The sequence below is a fragment of the Sebastes fasciatus genome, chromosome 13 (assembly GCF_043250625.1).
Source record: "Sebastes fasciatus isolate fSebFas1 chromosome 13, fSebFas1.pri, whole genome shotgun sequence".
NCBI classification, from domain to species: domain Eukaryota; kingdom Metazoa; phylum Chordata; class Actinopteri; order Perciformes; family Sebastidae; genus Sebastes; species Sebastes fasciatus.
Genome location: NC_133807.1, coordinates 34877163 through 34893805, shown reverse-complemented (window position 1 = coordinate 34893805; position 16643 = coordinate 34877163). Strand labels below are relative to the sequence as shown.

The window sequence follows — 16643 nt, the reverse complement described above, 5'->3', positions numbered from 1 at the left end:
GACCACGAGACACACGAGAGACCAGGAGACACACGAGAGACCACGAGACACACGAGAGACCAGGAGACACACGAGAGACCGAGAGACCACGAGACACACGAGAGACCACGAGACACACGAGAGACCAGGAGACACACGAGAGACCAGGAGACACACGAGAGACCACGAGACACACGAGAGACCACGAGACACACGAGAGACCACGAGACACACGAGAGACCACGAGACACACGAGAGACCACGAGACACACGAGAGACCACGAGACACACGAGAGACCACGAGACACACGAGAGACCACGAGACACACGAGAGACCACGAGACACACGAGAGACCACGAGACACACGAGAGACCGAGAGACCACGAGACACACGAGAGACCACGAGACACACGAGAGACCACGAGACACACGAGAGACCACGAGACACACGAGAGACCGAGAGACCACGAGACACACGAGAGACCAGGAGACACACGAGAGACCACGAGACACACGAGAGACCAGGAGACACACGAGAGACCGAGAGACCACGAGACACACGAGAGACCACGAGACACACGAGAGACCAGGAGACACACGAGAGACCAGGAGACACACGAGAGACCACGAGACACACGAGAGACCACGAGACACACGAGAGACCACGAGACACACGAGAGACCACGAGACACACGAGAGACCACGAGACACACGAGAGACCACGAGACACACGAGAGACCACGAGACACACGAGAGACCACGAGACACACGAGAGACCACGAGACACACGAGAGACCACGAGACACACGAGAGACCGAGAGACCACGAGACACACGAGAGACCACGAGACACACGAGAGACCACGAGACACACGAGAGACCACGAGACACACGAGAGACCATGAGACACCGACCAGCAAGGATTTATACCTGGAAGAAGTTACAAACAGAACATTTTAAGCAAATAAAAAAAATCTCTAGACACGTTTCATATAGAGCCGATCTAGACCGACCCATGAAGTAGTGGAGGAGAAGTATAACGTAGCATCAAATGGAAATACTCAAGTAAAGTACAAGTACCTCAAAATTGTATTTGAGTAAATGTACTATATTTGTAGCTTCATATTTAACATTCTTACAGTCACTAAATAAATGTGTGATTCATTTGCGATTAACTATTTGAATCAATTGGCAGCTCTAATATATTGTGTATATATACATACATATATATATGTATGTATATATATATATATATATGTTTATTCTATGTGATATCAACATTTCCTATGTCCAGTAATGTGAGTCTACTGTAATATTTCCCTGTGTATTGTGTCTGGTTGTCATCGTAACACAGATGCTCTTCTCTGTTCATCAGAAACCCAAACAGGAGGCGGTGGAGTCCAACGGGCCCACCTCCTCAGCCGGAGGAGGTGCAGGAGGACTACAGGGCTCCTCCACTTCTTCTTCTCAGCCCGGGGGAGGAGGAGGAGGAGGTGGGACAGGAGGGGGAGGTACAGGCGGGACGTCCAGTGCTGACCAGCGCTCCCATCACAGAGAGAAACTGGAGCGCTTTAAAAGGATGTGTCTGCTGGAGCGCCGGCCCGAGTCCTCCTCCTCCTCCTCCTCCAGCTCCGAGTCCGACTCCGAGTCCGACTCCGACGACTCCCTCAGGGGGGAGCAGGCGGGAGCAGGCTCCTCGCCCTCGTCCTCCTCCCCCGCCCCGCCTCCTCCCGTCGTCTACGGCAACAGCAGCGGGGGGCGGGCGGAGCGAGAGAGGAGTCGCAGCGAGCGGGAGAGAGAGCGGGAGAGGGAGCGGCGTCTGGCCGAGCTGGGCTTCAGCGCCAGCGAGGAGTCGGAGGGGGAGGAAGGGAGGGGGGAGGAGGAGGTGAGGGAGGAGGAGCAGGGAGGGGGGGAGAAGGCTCGGCGGAGAGGGGGAGGAGTAGAGGCGGGGTTACCTCCACGTGGACGGAAAGGAGGACTGTTGGACGGAGAGGAGGAGGACACGCCCACCTCTGACAGGACCAGGAAAAACTCTGCCTCCCTCCCCCCGCCCTCACCCCTCTCATCCAATCAGATGCCTCCGTCCTCACAGCACGACGGCTTCACGGGGAAACAGCGCAGCAACGGGCAGGAGGCACGCAACGGGCGGACACGAGGAGGAACGGGAGGGGGGAGGGAGGGCGGGGAAAAGGAGAACGCCAGCGGCGTTCTGACCAATCACAGACACAGCGGGGGAGGAGGGGGCGGGGCTAAAGGCAGCGGGAGCCGTGGCAACAAGATCCGTAGCAACAGTAAGAACCAGACGTCCAGGAACAACATCTCCTCCTCCTCCTCCATCCCCACCTCTAACGGGGGAGGAGGGGGGGGAGGCGGCCTGATGATGTCAGCGATGGCGGCCTCCCCCTGCTCGCAGCCGTCCCGCCTCGCCCCGCGCTCTCAGATGATGAAGCGCAGCCCGCCGGCCGTGCCCTCGCCACCCCGACCCGTTCAGATGGAAAGACACCTGGTGCGGCCCCCCCCCACCTGCCCGGAGCCCAGCTGCCTGCCGCTGGACTCCGGCTCCGCCCACATCATGACGAGGGATGTGTGGCTCAGAGTCTTCACCCACCTGAGCCAGAGGGAGCTGTGCGTGTGCATGAGGGTGTGTCGCACCTGGAGCCGCTGGTAAGTGACATCACTCTGACCTCACACTGACATCACACCGCCGCTCCGCTGCAGGTCACACGTTCATGTTGTCGTCTTCTTCAGGTGTTGTGATAAACGGTTGTGGACTCAGATCGATCTGAGCCGGCAGCGCTCCATCACCCCCCCAATGCTGAGTGGTATCATCCGCCGCCAGCCCGTCTCCCTCAACCTGGGCTACACCAACATCTCCAAGAAACAGCTCATGTGGCTCATCAACCGCCTACAAGGTGCCGCTCACTTCCTGTCCACAACGCTCTACTGCACACACTTCCTGTCCACAACGCTCTGCTGCACACACTTCCTGTCCACAACGCTCTGCTGCACACACTTCCTGTCCACAACGCTCTGCTGCACACACTTCCTGTCCACAACGCTCTACTGCACACACTTCCTGTCCACAACGCTCTACTGCACACACTTCCTGTCCACAACGCTCTACTGCACACACTTCCTGTCCACAAACTCAATGTTTACTTTATATACAATATATACAGTACATATATATATATATATATATATGTACTGTATATACTGTGTATTTACTGAAGTGATGAGTGTGGTGTGATGTCGTCTGTGTGGCGTGATGAAGTCGTCTGTGTGGCGTGATGATGTCGTCTGTGTGGCGTGATGATGTCGTCTGTGTGGCGTGATGAAGTCGTCTGTGTGGCGTGATGATGTCGTCTGTGTGGCGTGATGAAGTCGTCTGTGTGGCGTGATGATGTCGTCTGTGTGGCGTGATGATGTCGTCTGTGTGGCGTGATGAAGTCGTCTGTGTGGCGTGATGATGTCGTCTGTGTGGCGTGATGAAGTCGTCTGTGTGGCGTGATGATGTCGTCTGTGTGGCGTGATGAAGTCGTCTGTGTGGCGTGATGATGTCGTCTGTGTGGCGTGATGAAGTCGTCTGTGTGGCGTGATGATGTCGTCTGTGTGTCGTGATGATGTCGTCTGTGTGGCGTGATGAAGTCGTCTGTGTGGCGTGATGATGTCGTCTGTGTGGCGTGATGATGTCGTCTGTGTGGCGTGATGAAGTCGTCTGTGTGGCGTGATGATGTCGTCTGTGTCGTGATGATGTCGTCTGTGTGGCGTGATGAAGTCGTCTGTGTGGAGTGATGATGTCGTCTGTGTGGCGTGATGATGTCGTCTGTGTGGCGTGATGATGTCGTCTGTGTGGTGTGATGAAGTCGTCTGTGTGGCGTGATGATGTCGTCTGTGTTGAGTGATGATGTCGTCTGTGTGGCGTGATGAAGTCGTCTGTGTGGCGTGATGATGTCGTCTGTGTTGAGTCATGATGTCGTCTGTGTGGCGTGATGATGTCGTCTGTGTGTCGTGATGATGTCGTCTGTGTGGCGTGATGATGTCGTCTGTGTGGCGTGATGAAGTCGTCTGTGTGGCGTGATGATGTCGTCTGTGTTGAGTCATGATGTCGTCTGTGTGGCGTGATGATGTCGTCTGTGTGTCGTGATGATGTCGTCTGTGTGGCGTGATGAAGTCGTCTGTGTGGCGTGATGATGTCGTCTGTGTGTCGTGATGATGTCGTCTGTGTGGCGTGATGATGTCGTCTGTGTGGCGTGATGATGTCGTCTGTGTGGCGTGATGATGTCGTCTGTGTGGCGTGATGATGTCGTCTGTGTTGAGTCATGATGTCGTATGTGTGGCGTGATGATGTCGTCTGTGTGGCGTGATGATGTCGTCTTTGTGGTGTTCAGGTCTGCTGGAGCTGAACGTGTCGGGCTGTCCGTGGTCGGCGGTCTCGGCTCTGTGTCAGGCCGTCTGTCCCTGTCTGAAGCTGCTGGACCTCAGCAGGGTGGAGGACCTCAAAGACTCTCACCTGAGAGAGCTGCTGGCCCCCCCACCTGACACCAGGACAGGTGAGACACACAAACACACCCTTGCGGAGGAGCAGGCTAGTTAGCGAGGTAGCTGGTCCTTCTCCGGAGTGGCGGGGAGTGAGGCGGAGGGACCGTTGAGCTTGGGACACACCAGGAACGTCAGCAGCGTGGCGGCTGCATTACCAGTTGTTTTTTATTTCCGCGTCTGTGTTAACAGGTTAGAGCAGCCACACTGCCCGTGTGAAACGCGCGACTCGACTGCGTCTCTTCTAGAAATTCGAGGTCTCTCCTATTTTTGACGCGAGCTGCGCGGTTCACAGCAACAACAGACAGTGAAGATGATCTATTGACTGTATATTAACATCATATCAGCTACATAACTACAGTTTACACGTTTGTCTGTAGAATATGTTACGGAGATGAAAAAAAAGTAAAGACTTCAACAAATCAACACTTCCTGCTTTCATTTCAAATTAAAAGCCCTTAAGCGTTTTTTCTGTGGACAGAATTCCTTCATTTGTTTACACAAGGCTTTTATTCTGAAATATGTGCCGGACCGTGTTGTAGAACATGCAGTGACTTGGAGAGCTCATGAATGAATATAGTACAGGGTTTAAATTGTGGACTATTACTATTATTTACAAATTACCACACGTTTCTGAACCTCTCTCTGTCTAAAATAAATATAAATGATATTTATAATGAAATGAAATGGACATTAAAAGGCTTCAATGCTAACAGAAATGACACAAAAACATGGAAAATAGTAGGGGTGGGAAAAAAGTAGATTCACCCGTGTATCGTGATTTATTTATTTTATGATTTCTAAATAGATGTTTTAACATCAGATGGATATATCTGCTTCATCTGAGTCTATGTGGAGGTAGAAGGAAGTTACCGCTTTTGTTGTGGTAGTCTGAGCAATGTGACGTCATATCTATTCTGTATCCGGCAACCGAAACAAACCTCAGCGAGCTGGTAAATAAGGTCGAAGTTCTATAATGATACCTAAATGAGACGATTATTGAGTGCAGTGTGGTGTGACAGTAATAGTGACAGTGACAGTACCAGTATCAGTACCAGTACCAGTGACATTGACAGTATCAGTAATAGTGACAGTAACAGTAATAGTGACAGTGACGGTAACAGTAACAGTAATAGTGACAGTGACAGTAACAGTAGTAGTGAAAGTGACAGTACCAGTACCAGTATCAGTACCAGTACCAGTGACATTGACAGTAACAGTAATAGTGACAGTAACAGTAATAGTGACAGTAACAGTAGTAGTGAAAGTGACAGTAATAGTGACAGTAACAGTAATAGTGAAAGTGACAGTACCAGTGACATTGACAGTAACAGTAATAGTGACAGTAACAGTAATAGTGACAGTAACAGTAGTAGTGAAAGTGACAGTAATAGTGACAGTAATAGTGACAGTAACAGTGACAGTAATAGTGACAGTAATAGTGAAAGTGACAGTAATAGTGACAGTAATAGTGAAAGTGACAGTAATAGTGACAGTAACAGTAATAGTGACAGTAATAGTGAAAGTGACAGTAATAATGACAGTAACAGAAATAGTGACAGTAACAGTGAAAGTGACAGTAATAGTGACAGTAACAGAAATAGTGACAGTAACAGTGAAAGTGACAGTAATAGTGACAGTAACAGAAATAGTGACAGTAACAGTGAAAGTGACAGTAATAGTGACAGTAACAGTAATAGTGAAAGTAACAGTGAAAGTGACAGTAATAGTGACAGTAACAGTAATAGTGAAAGTAACAGTAATAGTGAAAGTGACAGTAATAGTGACAGTAACAGTAATAGTGAAAGTGACAGTAATAGTGACAGTGAAAGTGAAAGTGACAGTAATAGTGACAGTAACAGTAATAGTGAAAGTAACAGTGAAAGTGACAGTAACAGTAATAGTGAAAGTGACAGTAATAGTAATAGTGACAGTAACAGTAGTAGTGAAAGTGACAGTAATAGTGACAGTAACAGTAATAGTGAAAGTGACAGTAACAGTAATAGTGACAGTGACAGTAATAGTGACAGTGACAGTAACAGAAATAGTGACAGTATCAGTGAAAGTGACAGTAACAGAAATAGTGACAGTAACAGTGAAAGTGACAGTAATAGTGACAGTGACAGTAACAGAAATAGTGACAGTAACAGAAATAGTGACAGTAACAGTGAAAGTGACAGTAATAGTGACAGTAACAGTAATAGTGAAAGTGACAGTAACAGTAATAGTGAAAGTGACAGTAACAGAAATAGTAATAGTGAAAGTGACAGTAACAGTACCAGTGACAGTAATAGTGACAGTAACAGTAATAGTGAAAGTGACAGTAATAGTGACAGTAACAGAAATAGTGACAGTGACAGTAACAGAAATAGTGACAGTAACAGTGAAAGTGACAGTAATAGTGAAAGTGACAGTAACAGTAATAGTGACAGTAACAGTGACAGTAATAGTGACAGTGACAGTAACAGAAATAGTGACAGTAACAGTGAAAGTGACAGTAATAGTGACAGTAACAGTAATAGTGAAAGTGACAGTAACAGTAATAGTGAAAGTGACAGTAACAGAAATAGTAATAGTGAAAGTGACAGTAACAGTACCAGTGACAGTAATAGTGACAGTAACAGTAATAGTGAAAGTGACAGTAATAGTGAAAGTGACAGTACCAGTGACATTGACAGTAACAGTAATAGTGACAGTAACAGTAATAGTGACAGTAACAGTAGTAGTGAAAGTGACAGTAATAGTGACAGTAACAGTAATAGTGAAAGTGACAGTACCAGTGACATTGACAGTAACAGTAATAGTGACAGTAACAGTAATAGTGACAGTAACAGTAGTAGTGAAAGTGACAGTAATAGTGACAGTAATAGTGACAGTAACAGTGACAGTAATAGTGACAGTAATAGTGAAAGTGACAGTAATAGTGACAGTAATAGTGAAAGTGACAGTAATAGTGACAGTAACAGTAATAGTGACAGTAATAGTGAAAGTGACAGTAATAATGACAGTAACAGAAATAGTGACAGTAACAGTGAAAGTGACAGTAATAGTGACAGTAACAGAAATAGTGACAGTAACAGTGAAAGTGACAGTAATAGTGACAGTAACAGAAATAGTGACAGTAACAGTGAAAGTGACAGTAATAGTGACAGTAACAGTAATAGTGAAAGTAACAGTGAAAGTGACAGTAATAGTGACAGTAACAGTAATAGTGAAAGTAACAGTAATAGTGAAAGTGACAGTAATAGTGACAGTAACAGTAATAGTGAAAGTGACAGTAATAGTGACAGTGAAAGTGACAGTAATAGTGACAGTAACAGTAATAGTGAAAGTAACAGTGAAAGTGACAGTAACAGTAATAGTGAAAGTGACAGTAATAGTAATAGTGACAGTAACAGTAGTAGTGAAAGTGACAGTAATAGTGACAGTAACAGTAATAGTGAAAGTGACAGTAACAGTAATAGTGACAGTAATAGTGACAGTGACAGTAACAGAAATAGTGACAGTATCAGTGAAAGTGACAGTAACAGAAATAGTGACAGTAACAGTGAAAGTGACAGTAATAGTGACAGTGACAGTAACAGAAATAGTGACAGTAACAGAAATAGTGACAGTAACAGTGAAAGTGACAGTAATAGTGACAGTAACAGTAATAGTGAAAGTGACAGTAACAGTAATAGTGAAAGTGACAGTAACAGAAATAGTAATAGTGAAAGTGACAGTAACAGTACCAGTGACAGTAATAGTGACAGTAACAGTAATAGTGAAAGTGACAGTAATAGTGACAGTGACAGTAACAGAAATAGTGACAGTGACAGTAACAGAAATAGTGACAGTAACAGTGAAAGTGACAGTAATAGTGAAAGTGACAGTAACAGTAATAGTGACAGTAACAGTGACAGTAATAGTGACAGTGACAGTAACAGAAATAGTGACAGTAACAGTGAAAGTGACAGTAATAGTGACAGTAACAGTAATAGTGAAAGTGACAGTAATAGTGAAAGTGACAGTAACAGAAATAGTAATAGTGAAAGTGACAGTAACAGTACCAGTGACAGTGACAGTAATAGTGACAGTAACAGTAATAGTGAAAGTGACAGTAATAGTGAAAGTGACAGTAACAGAAATAGTAATAGTGAAAGTGACAGTAACAGTAATAGTGAAAGTGACAGTAACAGAAATAGTAATAGTGAAAGTGACAGTAACAGTACCAGTGACAGTGACAGTAATAGTGACAGTAACAGTAATAGTGAAAGTGACAGTAATAGTGACAGTAACAGTAATAGTGAAAGTGACAGTAATAGTGACAGTAACAGTAATAGTGAAAGTGACAGTAATAGTGAAAGTGACAGTAACAGAAATAGTAATAGTGAAAGTGACAGTAACAGTAATAGTGAAAGTGACAGTAACAGAAATAGTAATAGTGAAAGTGACAGTAACAGTAATAGTGACAGTAATAGTGACAGTGACAGTGAGGCTCACTAACACACAGCATCAAAATAAGAGTCCTCGGTTCATTAATTACTTATTAAAACATGAATAAATCCATCTATTAATAATGATTTAGCATTTCAGTTGGATAATTAATGGTTAAAATGTATTGTAATATTATTTCAATGGACTAGGGTTAAACACTTTTTATTTATTAAATTTACTAATAATAATTACACATTAAATCCCTTCCATGAAATACTCTGAAATACACACTGTTATGACTCTTTAAAAAATAAATAAATATTATTATTATTTAGTACTTAATTTTTAAGGTGTATTACTTTACGTTAATAACACTAAACAGATTTGCAAAATATTTCCACTTAATGTGTAAATTAAAGGTGAACTTTTGTTAATTAGTTAATTAAGGGCTTTTTAAATGAAGGTGTCTGATTAGATGATCTGTTCATCAGCTTGTCTCTGATTGGATGATCTGTTCATCAGCTTGTCTCTGATTGGATGATCTGTTCATCAGCTTGTCTCTGATTGGATGATCACTTCATTAGCTTGTCTCTGATTGGATGATCACTTCGTTAGCTTGTCTCTGATTGGATGATCACTTCGTTAGCTTGTCTCTGATTGGATGATCACTTCATTAGCTTGTCTCTGATTGGATGATCACTTCGTTAGCTTGTCTCTGATTGGATGATCAGTTCATTAGCTTGTCTCTGATTGGATGATCTGTTCATTAGCTTGTCTCTGATTGGATGATCTGTTCATCAGCTTGTCTCTGATTGGATGATCAGTTCATTAGCTTGTCTCCGATTGGATGATCAGTTCATTAGTTTGTCTCTGATTGGTCCAACAGCTCACGGTGAGACCAGAGTGGGGCGTTTCCAGAATGTGACGGAGCTGCGGTTGGCTGGTTTGGACCTGACGGACGCGTCCTCTCGTCTCCTGGTGCGTTACGTCCCTCACCTGAGCAGGTTGGACGTGAGTCAGTGTGGAAACATCACGGACCAGACGGTCCACACCCTCACCTCGTCCATCTCCCCCCTGAGAGACAGCCTCACCCACATCAACCTGGCAGGTAACCACAGAGACACGCCCACCTACACCTGTCTGTCCTCTCTGTGTCCTCTCTGTCTGTCCTCACCGGTCTGTCCTCTCTGTGTCCTCTCTGTCTGTCCTCACCTGTCTGTCCTCTCTCAGTGTCCTCCCTGTCTGTCCTCACCTGTCTGTCCTCTCTCAGTGTCCTCCCTGTCTGTCCTCACCTGTCTGTCCTCACCTGTCTGTCCTCTCTCAGTGTCCTCCCTGTCTGTCCTCACCTGTCTGTCCTCTCTCAGTGTCCTCCCTGTCTGTCCTCACTTGTCTGTCCTCCCTGTCTCCTCCCTGTCTGTCCTCACTCAGTGTCCTCCCTGTCTGTCCTCACCTGTCTGTCCTCTCTAAGTGTCCTTCCTCTCTGTCCTCACCTGTCTGTCCTCTCTCAGTGTCCTCCCTGTCTGTCCTCACTTGTCTGTCCTCCCTGTCTCCTCCCTGTCTGTCCTCACTCAGTGTCCTCCCTGTCTGTCCTTACCTGTCTGTCCTCTCTCAGTGTCCTCCCTGTCTGTCCTCACTTGTCTGTCCTCTCTCAGTGTCCTCTCTGTCTTCCAGGTTGGGTGAAGGTGACGGAGCAGTGTGTCCTCTCTGTCTGTCTTCTGTGTTCTCCCTGTCTGTCTGTCCTCTCAGTATCTGTCCTCTCCGTGCCCTCTGTCTCTGTCTGTCCTCCAGGTTGTGTAAAAGTGACGGAGACATGTGTCCTTTCAGTGTCTGTCCTCTCAGTGTCCTCTCTGTCTCTGTGTGTCCTCCAGGTTGTGTGAAGGTGACGGAGACGTGTGTCCCGTTGCTCCGTCGCTGCTCCTCCCTGCAGACGGCTGATCTTCGCTCCTGCTGTCTCCTGTCCTCTGAGACGGGACAGCTGCTCTCCTTCCCCCCCCACGCCTCCTCCTCCTCTTCCTCATCATCCTCCTCCTCCACCACCTCCTCGTCCTCCTCTTCCTCTGCCACCACCACGGTCGCTGCTTCATCGTCCTCCTCTTCCTCCTCCACCACGTCTGCCTCCTCCTCGTCCTCCTCGTCCTCCTCCTCCTGTCCTCCTGAAGACAGAACGCTGCTAAAGAACAGCTAAAGTCCTCCTCCACGTCACGAGACACTGGAGTCCACAAGCCCCGCCTCCCGCCTCGTTACACTACAGGAGGAGGAGGAGGAGGAGCTCTGAGTACAGCCACCACAGAAGAAGAAGAGGAGGAAGTTGTCGGTGATAGTAAATAGAAACCCTGAGCATGTACATATTTGTTCTCTGTACAATTTTTGGGTGTGTGTATATATCTGTAGTTTACTGTAAATGACCCTTGACCTTTGACACACCACCCCCCCTACACTCCACTCCTTCCCTCCTTCCCTCCTTCCCTCCTTCCGTCCTTCCGTCCTTCCCTCCTACGACCAATCATCACACCAGTCATCCACCTGCTCGCCACACGCTGCAGAATCATCATCGTCCTACGTTTAGTGTGTGTGCGTGTGTGCGTGTGTGCGTGTGCGCGTGTGTGTGTGTGTGTGTGTGTGTGTGTGCGTGTGGTTTGACGGATGACATCACACTATATGTTTTAATCACAACCCCCCCTTCCCCCCCCGCCGTCGGTTCAGTCCAACAACGATTCAAATAAACTTTATTCAAACGAGACAGAAATCCTCTAAATACTCATCTCAGGATTGTTTCCATTAAACATCAGAAGATCTTCTGATGTCATCAGACCAGAGTCTCATGGCCACGCCCCCTTCTGGGGGGGGACCAGTCCAATATGTCCCTCACAGACTTGTCACAACAAGAATTTATGACTCTCCATCGTCTAATCTGACAACGTGACCATCATAACCGTCAACAACATCCTGTAGTCTGATCCCGGCGTAAAGGGGGCGTGGCCTTGACTCGTTGAGAAGGACCTGTATTTGGCGGTCTGATGGAAACTACGTATAATAATCCTAATAATAATAATCCTTTAAAGGACTCGACCATGAGGACGTGAGCGGAGGAATATAAACAGTGAAGTTTATTGAACATCAGTAATGTGAGGAAATAAGTGGTGGACGTCATCAGATCAGAGTCCAGTCACAGAAACGCAGTATTTCCTCTCCCACGGTACCCTGCAGCGCCGACGCCGCCGCCGGCTGCAACCAGAGCCACATCATAACGAATGTATACTGTGTGTGTGTGTGTGTGCGTGTGTTACATGTGACTGTATGAGCCCCCAGTGTGAACCAGTAAGACCAGTAAAGCTTCCAGTCAGTGAGAGCAGAGCAGGAAGTGATCAGGTTCAATAATCAGCAGACGGAGCTAGGCTAGCACTTTCCCCCCGCTTCCAGTCATTGTGCTAAGCTAGGCTAACCTCACTCTGGCTCTGAAACGTCTCACAGATCAGCGCGACACTATTGAGTCTTGGCGGCGGCGGTGCAGGTGTGTTCAAGTGTGTTTTTGGTTTGAGGTGTTTTCCTTCCTGTGTGTGTGTGTGAGACCGACAGCGCTGGGTGTGTTTGAATCTGAGCCTCAGTGTCTTCAACGTTCGCCTCATTCATCCTCTTTAATATCTGCTCTTCATCATCATCATCATCCTCCTCCTCCTCTGATCAGATTCTGTTGGGACGTTATTGATCGTGTTTTCTCAGGAGTATTTTTGTAATTTATTTGTGTGCCACACTCCATACAGTCCAAACACACATTCCTGCTACACATGTTTTAAGATTTCCTTTTATGATATGCAACGCTCCGTCTATCTCTGAGTGGATCTATATCTCTCTGAGTGGATCTATATCTCTCCGAGTGGATCTATATCTCTCTGAGTGGATCTATCTCTGAGTGGATCTATATCTCTCTGAGTGGATATATCTCTCTGAGTGGAGCTATCTCTGAGTGGATCTCTCTGAGTGGATCTATCTGTTGTTTGTTTTCTACATTTCTTCTGTTCAGACGTTACGCTGATGATGAATCTGTGTTTCTATGGAAGCCCATTAGTGCCACATGAGAAGAAGTTAAAGTAAAAATACTCACGGTACTTCAACAATATGAGATACTAAATCAGGATTATGACTCATAACTCATCTGGATTTCTTATATATACAAACATAGAAGTGAACAGGTTGTCACCGATATCCGGTCCAGCTATTTGAGTCAATATCTGATCCGGTTATCGGTGCATCGCTACTCTCATTATGAAGATTTAATAAGACGACTGAGTCAAGATCATGACTTTATAAATCAAAGTCAACAAATACTCAGTTATCTCATAATTCTGATTTATCGTCTCATAATCCTGATGTGAAAAGTTGAACTCATAATCTCGAGTATTTTCATTCTAATTCCGAACTTCTCATCTGTTTTTGTGCTAAAATGGGCCGCTGTAGTTTTCTCAGGGGCCTCACTTATGAAAAATATCGTCAGACACAAACTGATCTTCTCGCTGGTTATCGTTGTTTACAGCAGCAGTTTTGGTTTTCGAGGTGTCGTCGTATAAAAGCCAGAACTCGATGCTGATGTTGGTGTCGTTATGGAGCGCTTTCATAAATGGCGCCCTGTTAGTTTGTGATGGTGGCGAGCAGCAGATTCATGTCTTCGGTTTATTTGACTTAATGTGTGAACTGGCTGTCTATCATGTGAGGCAGTGGCACTGAGGGGGGGGGGATCTGTGTTCCCAGGGTCCTATAACCTTCCACAGTTTAATATCATAATAATAATAATAAGTCCGCCTTCTTTCATTCGTTTACGATGTGAACTGTGAAACAGCCCGAACACGACCATCTCCTCTAACGTTAGTTTAATATCAGAAACACGGGACTCTGGGAACACGGGAGGGGGGGGGGATATTCTTTATATCATATTTCATATTGTTGTATTTTCAGATGTACGTGACAAATCAAACAGCAGCCAAACACATCATGGACTACAGTTATTATTATTATTATACGAGTGTTGTCCGGGTACAGCTCAGCCGATGCGCCGCTTTGTACTGGCTAGCATGTTGGTTAGCGTGTTAGCTACTCATGTTATCTCCATATTAGCAAACTGATCAGCTTCAAGGTCACAGTTATTGTTGCGTTACCTCTGCTGCACTTTTCTCACAGAAAAACTGAACACGTGAAACCAAATTTAAATTAAGTCGAGAGAACGAGCGGGAAAACAGACGTCGTCACTGGCTAGTTAGCATTAGCTAGCAAGCTAATTAAGAATTGGTGTAAAGTAATCGTAGATCTGCATGTTAACGAGTCGTGTCGTTAACGAGCCGTGTTTTTAACGAGTCGTGTCGTTAACGAGCCGTGTCTTTAACGAGCCGTGTCGTTAACGAGCTAACAAGCTAACACTAGCTAGCTGATTAGCATTAGCTTGCTACAGATGCAGTGTAGGTTGAGGAATGTTAGCCGCAGGAATCAGAACAAATTGAAATTACGCCGTTATGAAGTTATGCTAACATTACATGTAGGTCATGTAGGTGTTTCCAAATGTAACAAGGAATTTATTTTAATGAGCTAAGCTGTTAGCTCAGTAGCTAAGCTGTTAGCTCAGTAGCTAAGCTGTTAGCTCAGTAGCTAAGCTGTTAGCTCAGTAGCTAACCTGTTAGCTCAGTAGCTAAGCTGTTAGCTCAGTAGCTAAGCTGTTAGCTCAGTAGCTAAGCTGTTAGCTCAGTAGCTAAGCTAGTAGCTAAGCTGTTAGCTCAGTAGCTAAGCTGTTAGCTCAGTAGCTAAGCTGTTAGCTCAGTAGCTAACCTGTTAGCTCAGTAGCTAAGCTGTTAGCTCAGTAGCTAAGCTGTTAGCTCAGTAGCTAAGCTGTTAGCTCAGTAGCTAAGCTGTTAGCTCAGTAGCTAACCTGTTAGCTCAGTAGCTAAGCTGTTAGCTCAGTAGCTAAGCTGTTAGCTCAGTAGCTAACCTGTTAGCTCAGTAGCTAAGCTGTTAGCTCAGTAGCTAACCTGTTAGCTCAGTAGCTAAGCTGTTAGCTCAGTAGCTAAGCTGTTAGCTCAGTAGCTAAGCTGTTAGCTCAGTAGCTAACCTGTTAGCTCAGTAGCTAAGCTGTTAGCTCAGTAGCTAAGCTGTTAGCTCAGTAGCATTGTTAAAGACGTGAATAAGAGCTATCTGACGGGTTAGGGGGGTTTATCAGGTACAAACAGAATAATATGTCATTGTTCAGTTAATCAGAATCATAAAGGTCATATGTGAGTGTTTGTTCTGAGAGTATTGATCTGATCTGAGTATTGATCTGATCTGAGTATTGATCTGATTGGAGTATTGGTCTGATTGGAGTATTGGTCTGATTGGAGTATTGATCTGATCTGAGTATTGATCTGATTGGAGTATTGGTCTGATTGGAGTATTGGTCTGATTGGAGTATTGATCTGATCTGAGTATTGATCTGATTGGAGTATTGGTATTGGTGCAGTAGAGGTAATCACAGCTAGCTGCTGTTAGCCGCGCCGCTGTAGTCCATGAAATAAAAAGTATTAGTTCCATTTTAAATTGCCATGAATGCCGTATTGTGCCATAAACACCAGATCAATGTTTCATCGTGTTTAAAAGGTCAGTTTTTATATTTTATTTTTTGTATTCAGTTGTGATTTAGTGTTTTTTTTGTTTTACTGTAACGTGGGGGGGGGGGGGGGGGGGGCTCAGTGATGCGTATCACAGCTTCAAACGTCACCTAGCAACAAGTGAGGAGATCAAATCTGATTGGACGAAAATTCCCTGAAAGCTCTTATCCAATCAGACGCCCGGACATATCTCACCGCTTTCTTCTCTTAGTAAAAATCTGAATCTCCTCATCTTCATCGATGTTTTAAAGATGCACTGGATCATCATCATCATCATCACCTTTTGCCAAATGTAGTTTTTTGTTGTGAAAAGGGGCATTTTATCCAGTTTTTTGTTCTGTTTTTATACTTTGTCCATGACTCTTCCGTTGTGTTGATGAAAAAAAAATGAGGAAGAAGTTGGAACAAAAAGTAAAAAGACACAAAAAGACCAACTCAAGGCAGCTACGTATGAGTGACTACTGTAAAATGACTAACTAATAAAGAAGCAATGGGTTCCTTTTTACAGCCGACTCTTTGTTTGTTTGTTCATCAAGAAGAATTTAATCATAAAAAGAAATCATAATTGAAAAAAAACTGTGCTGTGAACACAGAGAATACTATATATATACATGTATATATATGTATGTATATACATGTATATATATATATGTATATATATGTATAGAGTGCTCCAGTGATGACGTATTTCTGTAGGCTAACAGGAAGTGATCATCTCTCTGGTTCCCTCCACTAACAGGAAGTGATCATCTCTCTGGTTCCTTCCACTAACAGGAAGTGATCATCTCTCTGGTTCCCTCCACTAACAGGAAGTGATCATCTCTCTGGTTCCCTCCACTAACAGGAAGTGATCATCTCTCTGGTTCCCTCCACTAACAGGAAGTGATCATCTCTCTGGTTCCCTCCACTAACAGGAAGTGATCATCTCTCTGGTTCCCTCCGCTAACAGCCAATGGGATTGTTCCATCGGGTTTTGGATTATTACAGAAAATAAGCTAAACGAAACTTTATGATTTATGAAGTTTGAAAGCAATCAGCAGACGTAAAAAGTTAACTTTATGCTATAAACTAACTATATATGAA

General features: G+C 45.2%; 1 protein-coding gene and 1 long non-coding RNA gene across 2 annotated transcripts in view; both read left to right on the top strand.

Annotated features, from left to right (window-relative positions):
• fbxl19 (F-box and leucine rich repeat protein 19) overlaps positions 1-12778 on the top strand; it is a 30860-nt gene extending 18082 nt beyond the window's left edge. Inside the window, exons 7-11 of the mRNA XM_074657185.1 lie at positions 1355-2643; positions 2728-2891; positions 4371-4532; positions 9821-10042; positions 10803-12778. Of these exons, the coding sequence (XP_074513286.1) occupies positions 1355-2643; positions 2728-2891; positions 4371-4532; positions 9821-10042; positions 10803-11119 (2154 nt within the window). The 3' untranslated portion in view covers positions 11120-12778. The remainder of the gene's footprint in view (positions 1-1354; positions 2644-2727; positions 2892-4370; positions 4533-9820; positions 10043-10802) is intronic.
• Positions 12779-12873: 95 nt separating this feature from the next.
• On the top strand, positions 12874-16065 carry LOC141781426 (uncharacterized). Its single transcript, XR_012596870.1, has 2 exons — positions 12874-14483; positions 15033-16065. It is a non-coding gene; the product is annotated as an uncharacterized LOC141781426 (long non-coding RNA).
• The last annotated feature ends 578 nt before the right edge of the window (positions 16066-16643 follow it).